Genomic DNA, 15,528 nt, shown 5'->3' on the forward strand with positions numbered 1-15,528 from the left:
ATAGACAATTTGAAAAAAGCATTTGTGGTTGGGGACAGAAATCAGGTTAGAAATCTTCTGAAGTCCCGTTGTCTGAGGGTGAAGAGAAATGGGATGACAGAAATTAGAAACTGGTTGATTTTTAATCTACTGTTATATTTGCAAATTATTCCCTGACCCTAGTAAAGGGAAAAAAGCATTTGTCAATGAGTACTGTAACTGGAGAAATGTTGGAAGAGATATTGCTGATCATGAAACTTCCAAAAATCATATTAAAGCTATATGTGTGTTCGTTCAAAAACGTATGTTATCTGAAAGAATTGATTCTGCGTTATCGGCATTCTGAAGAAATCCTAATTGTGATGCATGAATCTTTTTTGCTGGGCAATGTTTTTTTCTAGTTGTACTGGCCTGTGCTGCAGTGATCCCAACAGCTGACGTTTCCATCTCCTTGCTCATCAGCAAGTTCCAGGTTTGCTTGTTTTCAAAACTCACATCGCAATATTGACTATCTTTACTGCCATTCTGACAGGAAGTATGGGTTTCAGCAAGGCCACTATTCATACAGGCATGTTTTGACAAGTGTTATGGGCCAGGGTTTAGAAAACTCCAAAATATATCATGGAGTTCACCTGACCTACAACTGTTTATTGATTTTGGTTACGATGAGCACAAGGGCCTACCTTTCAGGGGTTATTCAACAGAGGCCTTAAGCACTTTTAATCGAAAATAAGCTTTATTCTATGAATTTAGTTATCATTTTTATAAACACACACAGTAAGCATTTTTATCAACTACAAACAAAAATACCCGACACAGCTACTGTACTCTATGTATAGCCCTTAATAAATTCCCCCTTTAGCTGTTCCAATTTAATAACAAGATCCCATAAACCAGAAAACCCTTTTCAAAGATGTGGCCCGGCACATAGCACTCAAGACCTAGTATGGATGCTCTTGTTTCCTTTCCAAAACAGCAGGTTTGAATACCTTCCAGAAAACAATTATTTTGTTTCATGTTATCAAGCAGTCTAGAAACAGCTTTTAAAATGCAGATAGAGAAAAACCTTCTTTCAACCTGTGCAGAACAAAACCAGTTCAAACTCAAAGCTGAAGTAAAACCAACTCCCAGAGCCACAGCCCAGCTCCACCCACACAATGACATCACTGAAGCCATGTGATAAGACAAAAACATTTCTTAAAGAGACACTCCCATGACAACAAGTGAAAAAGCAGTGATGTATTTTTGTGACTCCCACCTTTGCATTCTGTGGGCTGAGGGAAGGGGGGGAAGGGGCCCCACTAACTTCATCTCCGCCTTTGGGAGGACCAGATCTCTGGACAATGGCAGCCTTGCACCTGCACTGCGTCTCACTCATTTTAAGAAAGGAAACTCGTGAATGATAGATCCTTGGTGTTGTCAGTGGTCTCCGCAGTCTGGATCTCTGTTCTTCTGATAGATGCACATGCTCCCCCTGGCCTTATCCCCCATACAATGCCCCCTGCTGGAGCTGCGCACACAGTTACCTTTCTCTCCTTCACCTCCTGCCACACATAAGGATTTCTATACACGCTCCCTTGGCCACTGGATCCAATCTCACTTTCTCCTCCTCTCTAAAAGGAGATATTTAAGACCAGAATGGCAAACGGGTGCTGAGTACAAAGATGTGAATGACTGACCGACGGGAGACGTTGGGCAGCTCAGCTTTGGCACCTTAGATTGCATTTTTCCTACTTTACGCCTGTTCCCGTACCGGCCTCCCCAAACAGGTGCCAGAATGTGGTGACTAGAGGCTTTAGAGGCTGGTTTAGCACAGTGGGCTTAACAGCTGGCTTGCAATGCAGAACAAGGCCAGCAGCGCGGGTTCAATTCCCGTACCGAGTTACTCCGCTGTGATTCCTTTCCATTTTGCAGCTGGAATGTCTGGACTCTGTGACTCCTGTCTGTCAGCCACTGAATTTAAATGGGAACCTTAACAAAGCTCCCATTTCCAAAGAGGACTACGGACAATAAACCAGTGCAGCCCCGACCTGTTAAGTGTTGGTGTGAACCTTCCCCAATGTGCCACATTAACATGCCCCCGCCCCATAATCTGCAGTCTGTGTTCATCCCATTCCAGTAATACATGTTCTATCAATTTGACCCGCTTGTTCGTTTGCATTTCATGCAGCTTTGCTGGGGTCCAGCTTCCCTACCCTCATTCTTCCCTCTGCCCTCCCATTGTTCAACCTCTTCGTTCATCTCCATGGGTCCAGCAGCACAGTGCTGTCTAGATAGACACTGGTGTGTGGCACCCTGGAGAGGGAGGGGCGGAGGAGAGAGACGCCTGTACTCCCCAACCACAGGTGCTGAACTGAACCGAGTTGCTGACATAGAAGGACCCATGGATCCAGCAGTACAGTGCAGTCCATGAAGACCAGCTCGGCATGGCGATTGAGGGCAGGAACGTAAAAACTCCACACGACAGTAACCTCAGGGTCATAACCTGTCCTGCCATCCTTGATGTGTTTTAACTAACTACTCAATTATTTTATTCAATATATATATTTTTCCTTGTTTATGGATTTCATTTACCTTATCACCAGTTCCTGTATTATCTTAAAACCTTAGGAATAGAAAAGACCTATATCTTTTTAAAAATTAATAAAAGTCTATCTTGTGAAAAGATTTTCCTTAAGTCAAAGTGAAAAACAACAGATACCTTATATTCTCCGTCGGCGGGATCGTCCGTTTCACCGGCAGCGCACTCACACCCGCGGATTTCCTGACAGCGTGGTGGTGCCCACAATGGGAAACCCCATTGGCTGGCTGCCATGACGGAGAATCCCGCTACCGGCGGGGGTGCGCCGCACCAGAAAACGGGTGCTATGAGATGGAAAATCCCGCCCTGTATTTCTTTTAAACTGAAGATTCTGGTATAAAATTAAGAAATAACAAATACTGGAACAGATTTGTTCTATTTAATGATTTATGTTATTGGATAATATTTTTAGAGCTAGTGGGCAGGATTCTCCATTGTGAGGCCGCCTTTCTATCAGTGAGGACGAAGAATTTTGCGCTCAGCCGAATCTCCATTCAGTGCAGCGGTAACGCAGAATGCCGCCGGTGGGAAGGAACGAAAAATCAAAGTCAGTATTTTTTCTAAAATGTAACTGTGCACATCTGAAACAATCTGTATTTTAATGTATGCGATGAAGCTAGATTAAATGTGATTTATCAATTCTGGTGTTCTAATCTTATGTTTGACTGACCTCATTAATAAACTATATTAAGTGTGAAGAGAGCAAATGTATTGTGAATCAATGCTAAAATACTCATCAAATTACACTTGCTCTTTCAAGTTAAAAATTAAAAGCAAAACAGTTTATAATTAGTCATTTTGTAAGAAACAAATGCATAGTGTTACTGAATACAGTGTTTATAATTTAGCAGAACAACTGTACTAGAGCAACTCAGTATATGTACTGAGGGTTGTGATGGTGCCAAGCAATTATGCAGCAGATAGCACATGGCCATGGCAAAGGACATAAAAGAACACTGAACATGCCTATTTACAGAAAGGTTTGGGCCATGATAAATGGAAAACAAGTTACTGTATTTGTGATTCTTTATCCAGTATTCAGTGGATTAAGCTCAATTTTTAAAACTCTGACCAATCTGAAGATGTCTTACATCAAAGAGCAGCAGGTAGGACTTCCACTAATTGTTCATTGAAGTGCTTTGAAATACTATTTTCATTGCTCCAGTTTTTCTTCAACTGAACAAATGCCTTCATGTCTCCAAAACGTGTGGATTTAATGCACTGCGAATCTTGCTGAAGTGGCCCTGATAAATCAATAAATATCGTCAATCTTAGTGAATTGCACTCCACATACTGATCGAAACTTCAAGACTGTCACAGGAAGCTCACCAATAAATGCTTAGGCCCCCATATGTTCCCAGGCAAAGACTGGATGGAATTGCCCAGGAAGTTAAAACTTCCAATGGGAAATTACTCTGCACTGGGAACCATCCAATATTCAAATTAAAATTGGAGACTAAGGATGGTTCTGACTCTATTTAGAAAAATAGCTACCTGGGAAAAGTTGGAGTAATTAAAACCACTTCAACTTCTGGGTAACTATAGCACTGACATGGTGCCCCTTCTTCCCATGGGAATCCTCGACGACCCCCTCACCCCTACCTAATTATCTTTCTGATTTTCCCACCATTACCACAGCTACTTCCCCCCCCCCCATCCACCTATCCACACAACCCCTGACCACCCTTCCAATCGCTCCAACTACCCCCACACCGACAAACCTCTTAGCCTACCTCCGACTACTCCCCACCACCTAGTCTATCCGCCTAACCCCTGATGGCCCCCACCCCACCACTACACTCCTGATTCCCCCAACTATCCCCCACCACCGAGTGCCATCTCAACCTCCCATTGATCCCTTGACTTACCACCCAACATCCCCGACCCATTCTATCCACCCAATCCCTCCGACATATCCAACCCATTGCTCTGATCACCTGACCCCAACCCCTCACTGACCACTCGGACTCACCACCGCCATACCCACATCTGCACATTACCGTACACACCTACCTTCTCTCGAGCTTCTCATAGTGGCTGGATCTTTAAAATTAACTGATTTACAGCAGGTAGTGTTGTAAAAGGGGGTGTGGCTTCCTTTTGTCCGAATCTGTTGTACTGAAGGCGTGGGGGACCTGCTGCTACACATTTCTCACCAAGCCCGTGTTGGAAGGTTCGGCGAGGAAGGTACAGCTCCCGACTAAAAATAGGAAAAGAGGTGCAGTGCGCAGAGGATTTAATTTTCAATCTGAGGGAGAGGATGTTAATGGGAGTCAGGCCCACTACTGCAGGAAAGTGTTGGAGGCAGCAGCAGGATTGCACAGGTGGGCTGTTTGATAGGTCCGTCTTGGTGATCTGGGGTTTCACCCTCAGCTGTAAACCCCCCCAAAAATACAGCCCTCCAACACTCACACCTCGCTTCCTCTGTCCCACCCATGTCACCTCACCTCCATGTCATACCCACTCCCATGCCAACTATTGCCCTCCTACTCACCCCATGGCCCTTTAAAGCCCCTATGCCAAATTAATGTCAGTCGATGACCCATGCCCACCACCATTTGCGCTTACACCCTCCATGTCAACTCATCCAGTTTCCACCATGGGCAAATCTCAGGACCCATGCTGAGATGAAATAAAATAAATTCTGTCTACTGCAGATTTCATTAAAAAAAGCTCTTTCTTAAAAGCCCATTCACTACATTTACATCCCATGAACTACGTATCACACATTCATGTCTAATTTTAATGATTCCAAAGAGAAACTAACCACTACTAAAGGGCACTTTGTCTCAGTCCTGGACATCACACTACTGAAAGTAGGATCTGTTTGAACGCAGCAGCACTTTTATATATGTATTCGCTTCTGCAAACCACAGATATGCAAATTACAATCCTCCCTCATTTCCTGCTGGTGAAAATGGTGGGAGTCAGGTTTGGCTGCAGGTTTTCGGAATCAGTCTCCAGCACCATTTTGACTACCTTTATGAAAATTCAGGCCTTCGGCTTTGAACTTTGCAGTTGGGGGTGTTACGCATCTTAGTATAAGTGCTGTGATGTACCTGCCTGGAGCTATAACTAACTCTGCCACCGAGGTCCCGTAGTTTGCCAATGACAGTTACCCTGGAGACATGGGAACCTATCACTGAAAATTTAGTGGAAGATTTAGGACCAGAGGGTGAGCTGTTGGGAACCATCTGGAAATATTAGAAAACCACACCCTGACCCCCCCCCCCCCACCCCCTCTGCAATAATCCCCAAATATCAACAAAAAGGAATCTTTTCAGGGACTCAAACCTCAATCTCAAACTTGGAAAGTCACACAGCTCCTTCAATCACGAGTTGTTAGGAACATATAATTGATCTAATGTAGAGAGTCCATGTCCTGTCTCCTATTGATAATGACCATGTCTGAAGGAACCAAAGGATCTACCTGCATATGGTTACTGCAGTGCAAGGCTGGAATTTCCCAGGGACAGTTGTCAGGAATACTGGTGACTTAACAAATTTAAATCCTACCAATTCTTTTAATTCCCTTTTCAATATTGATACTAGTTGATTGCTTGTGGCGTGGAATATGGCAATCTGCAGAAATTAGTTGCTTTCTGACCTGTCTCTGATGTGTTTGTATTGCTGTTCCTCTCTTCTGCTTGTCCATTCTTGTTTTTTTTGCTTCCCTCAGTTGTTTTTTTTACCTTTAACATGGGTGGTATGGTGCAATGTGATGAGAAATAAAGCCACCACCAGGCTGAAAATGACACAAGGTGTCCTTTCTCATCACTTTCCTAATTATGTATGCTTTCCTATTATTTTCAACCACCAGCCCCTTATTCCCATTATTACCCTTTGGAGCTAGCCCCATGTAAATCCTGCATCCACCCCTTTCCTTTGCTCACCTCACATTTAACCTTATATCCATTCCACTCAATCGTGTAGTGGGTACTGTTATATTCCTTGCTTTTTCCTCCAAGATTGCCAGATATGTAGCGTTGACAAAGAATATAAAAAGTTTAAATCAAAACAAATTTATTTTGCACTACTAAACTTAGGTGCGCACACTTTACTGAGTAACAGATACTAAACTAATAATACTGAATCTATAGTACAGTAATCAATATTCTCTCATTATTAAACTGCACTATAAATTGACCTTGTGCTATATCTCTACAATGAATTCTCACTCTGCTCTCATCGGCTTCTCATCATGTTCCCCCAGAATTCCTAGAAATGCTGCCTTATACACAATAACTTAGTAACGCCATCTAGTGTTTGATTTACACCTAGTGTCTGATGTTAACCCTTTACTACACTTGTATAATACATATCATTACAGGTACCAAAAGGTGCACTGCCTCATGTTTGCTCCTTTCCTCCCTATCCAACTTCCTGTCCTGTTTCCCTTAGGGGTTTTGGTTACTTTTAAAATTGAACTTGCCTATTTTTAAATACATATATATATTAACTGAGAATGAAGAAAAATGCAATCTCATGGAAATAAGCCACGAGCACTGATATTTTCAAATTGTCAGCTGGAAATAATTAGTTGATAATTGAGGTCCCAACCTTTCCTGACAGGAACTCCATTACGTCATCGATGGGAGGGTGGGGACAATCGGGTGGTGAATTTTAGAGACACCCCCTCAATTTTCTGCCCCCGCTGTCATTCCTGCCTGCCGAAAATGGGGGCAGACAATCCCCCCCAAAGTAAGTTTGTGTTTTTTCATTCCTCTTCCAACTTTTCAAGTTTATAAAACGCAAAACCTATAATATGTGTAATTTTATTGCACTCATTATCACACACACAAGTCACCATTCTTTAAACAAAACGCAAAAATAAAATAAATACCTCAGTAAAACTTTTGAAACTTGTCCTCTTGTTTTTCAAAATTATTTGAAGTGAAGCTACAAGGCTGGAACTGCTAAGAGGCAAAGAAAGATGTTCCATCAGTCGAGCTGAATGAACAGTCCAATGCATTTTAGAAAATTAGGTGTGTACTGAGAGTACACATTACAAGTTCAGTTCAGTGTCACAATTCTGGGCAAAAGTCCCAGGAGTTGAGAACACGTTGAGACTGTAAAAATGTAATGAAAACATTAAAAGACACAGGGACAATTAAATGGGTATATTTAAGAATGTGAATTGCATACTTTCTGTATGTTGTTTAGACTATCACAATATTGAGTTATTGAAAAAAGGTCAGAAAACTTTGTGAAATTTAGGGGAACCTGGTAGTCAGATTGCATAATCTTAGGATAGTCTACATTAACTTTATGTGTCACCCAAATTTCAGGTGCAATACATTTTGGACACTTCATCTATCCAATGCCCAGGCTGAGGAAAGGACTTGGAAAATAAGCCCCACACCTTTTTGTCCAATTCAGTATGCTTGTTTTTGGTTCATTTTTTTCTTTATCAGTTTTTGACTGTAATTAAGTTTTGCAGAAAAGAGAGATATTGTCAAAGTTTTTTTGCCTTGCATCCAACAGGATAGAATCACAAGAATGCCAAATTTCAAAGGGAATGACACATTTATATTGCATGAGAAAAGGGTGCTGAATGTTTGGCAAGTGGACTCTGATTGGAAAAGATGTTGCCATGGAGAATGCAGTAGGGAACAGTTATCCGTCAAGCTTTTGTTTAACTTCAAACCAGGGAAGTTGACTCTGAATAGTGGAGGTGTTGCCATTGGGGATGCACCAAGGAATAGTTGTCCTCCAAGCTTTTGTTCAGTTGTAAAAGACACAATGCCAGCAAAGGTTTGTTTGATTGCAGAGGTTTTAGAGGACAAGTCCCTGCACATGAATATCTGTAGCTTCTGGGAAGTATGAGCATTGCAAGCCCAACTGATAATCCTAAATTGGCTATTAGTCAAGCTTACAATGTGGTTCACATATGCATGCTAGAAGCTACAAATATTAATACTGCTATATATATATTCAAGGTTGTTTCCTTTGAATTTTGGGGCAGAATTCTCCCAAAACATTTCCAAGTATGGTCTCCGGTGGGAAATGAAGTGTGATTCCCGTCGGATGAATCAGCACAATCCAGATTTCAGTCCGCCCACACTTCAAACTCTTTTGGAGCCAGGGGTGATTCACACTGTGGGATCCGAAGAGGCTGGCAAGGCTGGATCCTCCGAGATCATAGAATTTACAGTGCAGAAGGAGGCCACCTGGCCCATCGAGTCTGCACCGGCTCCTGGAAAGAGCACCCTACCCAAGGTCAACACCTCCACCCTATCCCCACAACCCAGCAACGCCACCCAACACTATGGGCAATTTTGGACACTAAGGGCAATTTATCACGGCCAATCCACCTAACCTGCACATCTTTGGACTGTGGGAGGAAACCGGAGCACCCGGAGGAAACCAACGCACACACGGGGAGGACGTGCAGACTCCGCACAGACAGTGACCCAAGCCGGAATCGAACCTGGGACCCTGGAGCTGTGAAGCAATTGTGCTATCCACAATGCTACCGTGCTGCCCTAGAAGATCGGGGTGCCATTTTTAAAGGGTGCTCCAGTCTCAGACTACAGCCTCCCACAATCACTTGTAAGAAGCCCCACCACCACCTCACCAATCACTGGCAAGGCTTGAAAAAGTTAAAGAGGAATGAAATTAAGTGTGGAAAAAACATTTCAACAGTTTCCAACACATCAAAGGGAAGACTTTTACCTTCATCTGACAGATCTTTGAACTTGACATGCTGGGAGAGACGTCAAAGGTTTTCAAGGCTACAAGGGAAGACTTACACCTTCATCTAACAGATCATTGATATTGACATGCTGGGAGAGACATCAACGGTTTGAAGGCTACAGAGTGAAGACTTTTACCTTCATCTGACAGATCATTAAAATTGACATGCTGGGAGAGAGAGTTTAAAGGTTTTCAAGGCTATGGAAGCAAGACTTGCTACACCACCCCCATCCTGGGTATGACCCCCAATCTGAGCCCCTCAAGCCCAGTCCAGCCTCCCCAACCTTGACCTCTACTGATGGACTCTCCTCGCCACCTTGGAGGTAATTGTAGAGAGAGTACTCACCCACTTGCTACCCCTTGGTGTCCCTGCTTTTAGCAACTAGTAGCGATTTGCGCCCAGGTGACTTCCACTGGCGGTGGGGTGGGGTGGGGGGGGGGGGGAAGAGAGAGAACGTGGGTGAATACTGACTGGGAGGCCACTGCATTCAATTTTAACCTCACTCATGAAATCAAATAAATGAAAATGAGTTGTCAGGTTCTCGCCCTTTCTGGGTGAGATCCTGATCATGCCAGCTGGAGTAGGCCAAGAGAATGGGAAGGCACAAATCTCTTTTTCGGGGCTCTTCCACAATTCTCCCGGCATAGCAGGATTTGCATCGGGCGCAATGCGGCCGGAGAGTTTCCCCCACGGTTTTCTTGTGATTCTGTCCTGATGGGTATTACTCCAGTTCTGTACTATCAAACAACAATTTGTAAATACATTAGAATCGCTGCTTATAATCGTTAGGTCCAAAATGTCTCTACTTGTTGGAAAGCGTTCAGGGCCTTTTTCTATGATTCACAACCAATTTTGGTCACCACTGTTAATGTTATTTCAAATAAACTCTCAGAAGTTGTTCGTTTTCAAAATAGGTCTGTTACTTGTGTTCTGGGCCAGGGTTTAGAGAACCCCGAAGTGTATCATGGAGTTCATCTGACCCACAACCCTTAATAGATTGTGGTATGGGGAGCACACGGCCCACTCTACAGGTGTGGTACAGCAGAAATGGATAAGTATTTTTTAAAGCAAAACAATGTTTATTCTACGAACTCAAGTTAACCTTTTAAAAACACACAGAGAACATCTTAGCAACCATTAATTCAAATATAACCCCCAAAGAATACAACACTAAGTAATCCTTAAGCTGTCCTTTTAACATCCATAAGATTTTTAAAAAGAACTTTTAACAGAAGCACATCAGGTTAAAGTCACTACTGAGAGCAGTTATTAGTTTTAAATCACCAAAGGATCGATTTACATTCTTTAGATTACAGAGAGACTAACACCCCTTCTGGCTGCGACTGCAGCTATCCAGCTCTGAAAACGAAACTAAAACACACCCTGCAGCAATCAGCCTAAAACGAAAGTAAAAAGCTGACAAGACAGCCCAGCTCCACCCACTCTCTGACATCACTGCAGTAATAAACACCCATTTCTTAAAGGTACTCTCACTACAGATATTTATATACACACCCATTTATAAACACCCATTTCTTAAAGGTAGTCTCAAATGACACTTGTACAAACCTCTCTTTCTCCTTCACTCTATGGTGATCGAAAAATGGATGGTCAATAGCGTCGCAGAGTTGTTTGAGTCAGTCTACTGCATGGAGACTCAATCTGAACACCACCTCAGTAATCTCTCTCTGCCTCTCTTTCGATTTCCCTCTCGAATTTTATAGGTGGTGATCTCCCACTGTTGCCCCAAATAAAACTAATTTCTGCAAAAACTATGACATCAAACCGCCCATCGTAATATTGTACTTCCAGATTGCAGGTTTTATATGTAGTCTGCTTACATAAACACTTACCAGTCTGCTCTCAAGCATATTTCTCCGTTTCACTTTGCTGGTTTTGTCAGCGTAAATTCACACAGCACACTCAATTATTGTAGACATTTCTGACCCAAGTGAAGTCCCTACCTTTTGATCCAAAATTATCCCTAAAATTGTATAAACTTGATTCCCATCTTCCACCAACAGGCTTAGTTGCCTAATCTCATATACATTGGTGGTGTGAATTAAGCTCTACATCTCCCCCATAGAATCCTGTTGTCGGATAGTTTGTCCGACCACAAGTCGGCATTGAGACAACCAGAGCTATTGACCTGCAAATTCAGGGGTGTACATGGGGGAATGGAGGATGCAATCCCTGCACCTCAACAGTGAGGTGCTACGAGTGGTTTGCTGACTGGATACCACCCCTCACCCCCAGTCCCACCTCTGTTAAAATGGGAGTGGGTGGGTTCAAGGCAGGTTGGTGTCAGGCTTGAGATTTTTTAAAATTTGACCATTCCACCTTGTTAAAATCAAATTTCATCTCCTGCTTCCAAAGTATTTTTAATTGTGCAGCTTACCTTCACATATTTTTCGTACCAAGTTGATTTCATAATGTTTAAAATCCTCATAAGAACGTACTGGGATCATGAACTTGCGGCTCCCAGCAATCCCCAAGAGTGTCTGAGCATCTGCTGCTCCCAGTACTAATACCGTAATCCCATTCTGTCTCAGCTGTTCAGCATCAGCGGCAACATCATCTGAACTCTGTCCATCAGTAATCATCACAACAACCTTGTGGATTCCAGGTCTTGCTCCCTTCTGAATACTTAAGGTATCCTCCAGTATATATTTAAGTGCTTTGCCGGTGTGAGCGCTCCCATCCAGAAATGGGCCTGTGCTGATTGCACTTTTAATTTTTCCTTCACTGTCAAAGGAATCCAAGTTAAACAGAGTTCGGGGTTTGTTGCTGTAGATCACCATAGCAACCTGTGTCAGGTCTCTGTCGATATCAAACTGTGAAATAATGTTCCTCACAAACCCTTTAACTTGACGGAAATTCTGTCTTCCAACATTACTGGAAGCATCCACAGTAAAAACCAAATCTAAAGGCTTGGAAAAACAACCTGTAAAACAATAAAGTTACACATCACTGACATATTCTAATTTATATTCCATTATCTCAGAAAATATTACATTTGATATGATTCTGAATCTCTGTAAACTCAATTAAGTTTACATTTTTACCATTGAGAGCACCTCATGCATTGATCCCTTACTTTCCAACTGTTACAAGCCCAACAGTGGCACAAATTTCAAACAAAGGATGTCTTTGGATTCTTCATATTTTGACAGAATTTCTGCATAAATTCTTGCAATACTCTTATTTACAGACAAATGTCTAGAAGCAAATTTGGAATTGTTAATGTTGTCAGTATTGTATACCTTATAGATCCTGAGGGTATACCAGAGATAACAATGGGAGCAGAAAGAGATGTCATTGCAGATGTTTCTCTGGCTATGATTCATCATACCCAGGAATGATTGTGATGAACTTTTGCCCAATACCTTTTGAATAAATTGGACACACATAAGCTGTCAAGATGGCTACTGAAAATCATGTGACTTTGTCATTTGGTCTATACACCGTATCAAGTCTCCAGTAAATACATAATTAAATATGGACATAAGGGAGGATACTTCACAGCCATTTATGAAATTCTGACATCTCGGTATTTAAGGATGGGCAAACAGGGTGGCACAGTGGTTAGCATGGGTTCGATCCCAGCCCCGGGTCACTGTCCATGTAGAGTTTGCACATTCTCCCCGTGTCTGCGTGGGTCTCACCCCCACAGCCCAAAGATGTGCAGGGTAGTTGAATTGGCCATACTAAATTGCCCCTTAATTGGAAAAAAAAATGAATTGGTTACTTTAAATTTATTTTTAAAAAAGGATGGGACAATACCTTAAGACTACGGAGTTTTCAGACGTTCTCCAAGTTTCATACTGGACAAAAGGGAAGATAGAAATGCAATGACTCTAATCAACTTTCCATTCATCACAATAGTCTCCTCCATCCAAACTAGACTGGATGGGCCTCAGAAGAGCTATCACAGCAGCCATGAAATTGAAACTGGGTTCAGGAATTGCACCCTTATTACCCCAGCACCCTGCTGATCATCAGGACCATCAGTTGTCAGCCAGTCTGAGAACAAAAGTGTGAAAATAGCTGCATGTCAGCAAGCAGCCAAAGTACTTAACCTGTTCCAGTTTCAGGAACTAGGAGCAGGAGTAGGCTGTACATCTGGAGAGATACATGCCAGTTTTCAGTCTGAAGCAGACACTCGGACAAGTTTTGCCCATTTAATCGATTCAAGAAACCACAGGAGGCTTATGTAAAGATGAGACATGAAGGTTCAGTTAGGGCGCTCGAGAGTTACAAGTTAGCTAGGAAGGACCTAAAGAGAGAGCTAAGAAGAGCCAGGAGGGGACATGAGAAGTCTTTGGCAGGTAGGATCAAGGATAACCCTGAAGCTTTCTATAGATATATCAGGAATAAATGAATGACTAGGGTAAGAGTAGGGCCAGTCAAGGACAGTAGTGGGAGGTTGTGCTTGGAGTCCGAGGAGATAGGAGAGGTGCTAAATGAATATTTTTCATCAGTATGCACACAGGAAAAAGACAATGTTGTCGAGAAGAATAATGAGATTCAGGCTACTAGACTAGAAGGGCTTGAGGTTCATAAGGAGGGGGTGTTAGCAATTCTGGAAAGTGTGAAAAAAGATAAGTCCCCTGGGCCGGATGGGATTTATCCTAGGATTCTCTGGGAAGCTAGGGAGGAGATTGCTGAGCCTTTGGCTTTGATCTTTAAGTCATCTTTGTCTACAGGAATAGTGCCAGAAGACTGGAGGATAGCAAATGTTGTCCCCTTGTTCAAGAAGGGGAGTAGAGACAACCCAGGTAACTATAGACCAGTGAGCCTTACTTCTGTTGTGTGCAAAATCTTGGAAAGGTTTACAAGAGATAGGATGTATAATCATCTGGAAAGGAATAATTTGATTAGAGATAGTCAACACGGTTTTGTGAAGGGTAGGTCGTGCCTCACAAACCTTATAGAGTTCTTTGAGAAGGTGACCAACCAGGTGGATGAGGGTAAAGCAGTTGATGTGGTGTATATGGATTTCAGTAAAGCATTTGATAAGGTTCCCCACGGTAGGCTACTGCAGAAAATACGGAGGCATGGGATTCAGAGTGATTTAGCAGTTTGGATCAGAAATTGGCTAGCTGGAAGAAGGCAAAGGGTGGTGGTTGATGGGAAATGTTCAGACTGGAGTCCAGTTACTAGTGGTGTACCACAAGGTTCTGTTTTGGGGCCACTGCTATTTGTCATTTTTATAAATGACCTGGAGGAGGGCGTAGGATGGGTGAGTAAATTTACAGATGACACTAAAGTCGGTGGAGTTCTGGACAGTGCGGAAGGATGTGACAAGTTACAGAGGGACATAGATAAGCTGCAGCGCTGGGCTGAGAGGTGGCAAATCGAGTTTAATGCAGAAAAGTGTGAGGTGATTTATTTTGGAAGAAGTAACAGGAAGACAGAGTACTGGGCTAATGGTAAGATTCTTGGTAGTGTGGATGAGCAGAGAGATCTCGGTGTCCATGTACATAGATCCCTGAAAGTTGCCACCCAGGTTGAGAGGGTTGTTAAGAAGGCGTACGGTGTGTTAGCTTTTATTGGTAGAGGGATTGAGTTTCGGAGCCATGAAGTCATGTTGCAGCTGTACAAAACTCTGGTGCGGCCGCATTTGGAGTATTGCGTGCAATTCTGGTCGCCGCATTACAGGAAGGATGTGGAAGCATTGGAAAGGATGCAGAGGAGATTTACCAGAATGTTGCCTGGTCTGGAGGGAAGATCTTATGAGGAAAGGCTGAGGGACATGAGGCTCTTTTCGTTAGAAGAAGGTTAAGAGGTGACTTAATTGAGGCATACAAGATGATCAGAGGATTGGATAGGGTGGACAGTGAGAGCCTTTTTCCTCGGATGGTGATGTCTAGCACGAGGGGACACAGCTTTAAATTGAGGGGAGATAGATATAAGACAGATGTCAGAGGTAGGTTCTTTACTCAGAGAGTAGTAAGGGCGTGGAATGCCCTGCCTGCAACAGTAGTGGACTCGCCAACACTAAGGGCATTTAAATGGTCATTGGATAGACATATGGACGGTAAGGGAATAGTGTAGATGGGCTTTAGAGTGATTTCACAGGTTGGCGCAACAGCGAGGGCCAAAGGGCCTGTATTGCGCTGTTATGTTCTATCGCAAGAGAGACCCTAAACCAGAGGCCAAATTAACTGTAATCAGTAAAAGTGCATTATCTTTATCCATATCCAATCTTTGTGTGTGCACAAGTGTGAGATCAAGTGTGTGTGACATTGTGTTAATTTAGGATAAGTAT

General features: G+C 42.9%; 1 protein-coding gene across 1 annotated transcript in view; it reads right to left on the reverse strand.

Moving 5' to 3' along the window:
- Nucleotides 1-3,381: 3,381 nt before the first annotated feature.
- Nucleotides 3,382-15,528, reverse strand: part of LOC140409387 (von Willebrand factor A domain-containing protein 2-like) — a 78,061-nt gene continuing 65,914 nt past the window's right edge. The window contains exons 13-15 of the mRNA XM_072497836.1: nt 11,656-12,201; nt 7,404-7,476; nt 3,382-3,804 (exon numbers count right to left, since the gene is read on the reverse strand). Coding sequence (XP_072353937.1) covers nt 7,460-7,476; nt 11,656-12,201 — 563 coding nt within the window. The 3' untranslated portion in view covers nt 3,382-3,804; nt 7,404-7,459. The remainder of the gene's footprint in view (nt 3,805-7,403; nt 7,477-11,655; nt 12,202-15,528) is intronic.

This window comes from Scyliorhinus torazame, chromosome 3 (assembly GCF_047496885.1).
Source record: "Scyliorhinus torazame isolate Kashiwa2021f chromosome 3, sScyTor2.1, whole genome shotgun sequence".
Classification (NCBI taxonomy): Eukaryota; Metazoa; Chordata; class Chondrichthyes; order Carcharhiniformes; family Scyliorhinidae; genus Scyliorhinus; species Scyliorhinus torazame.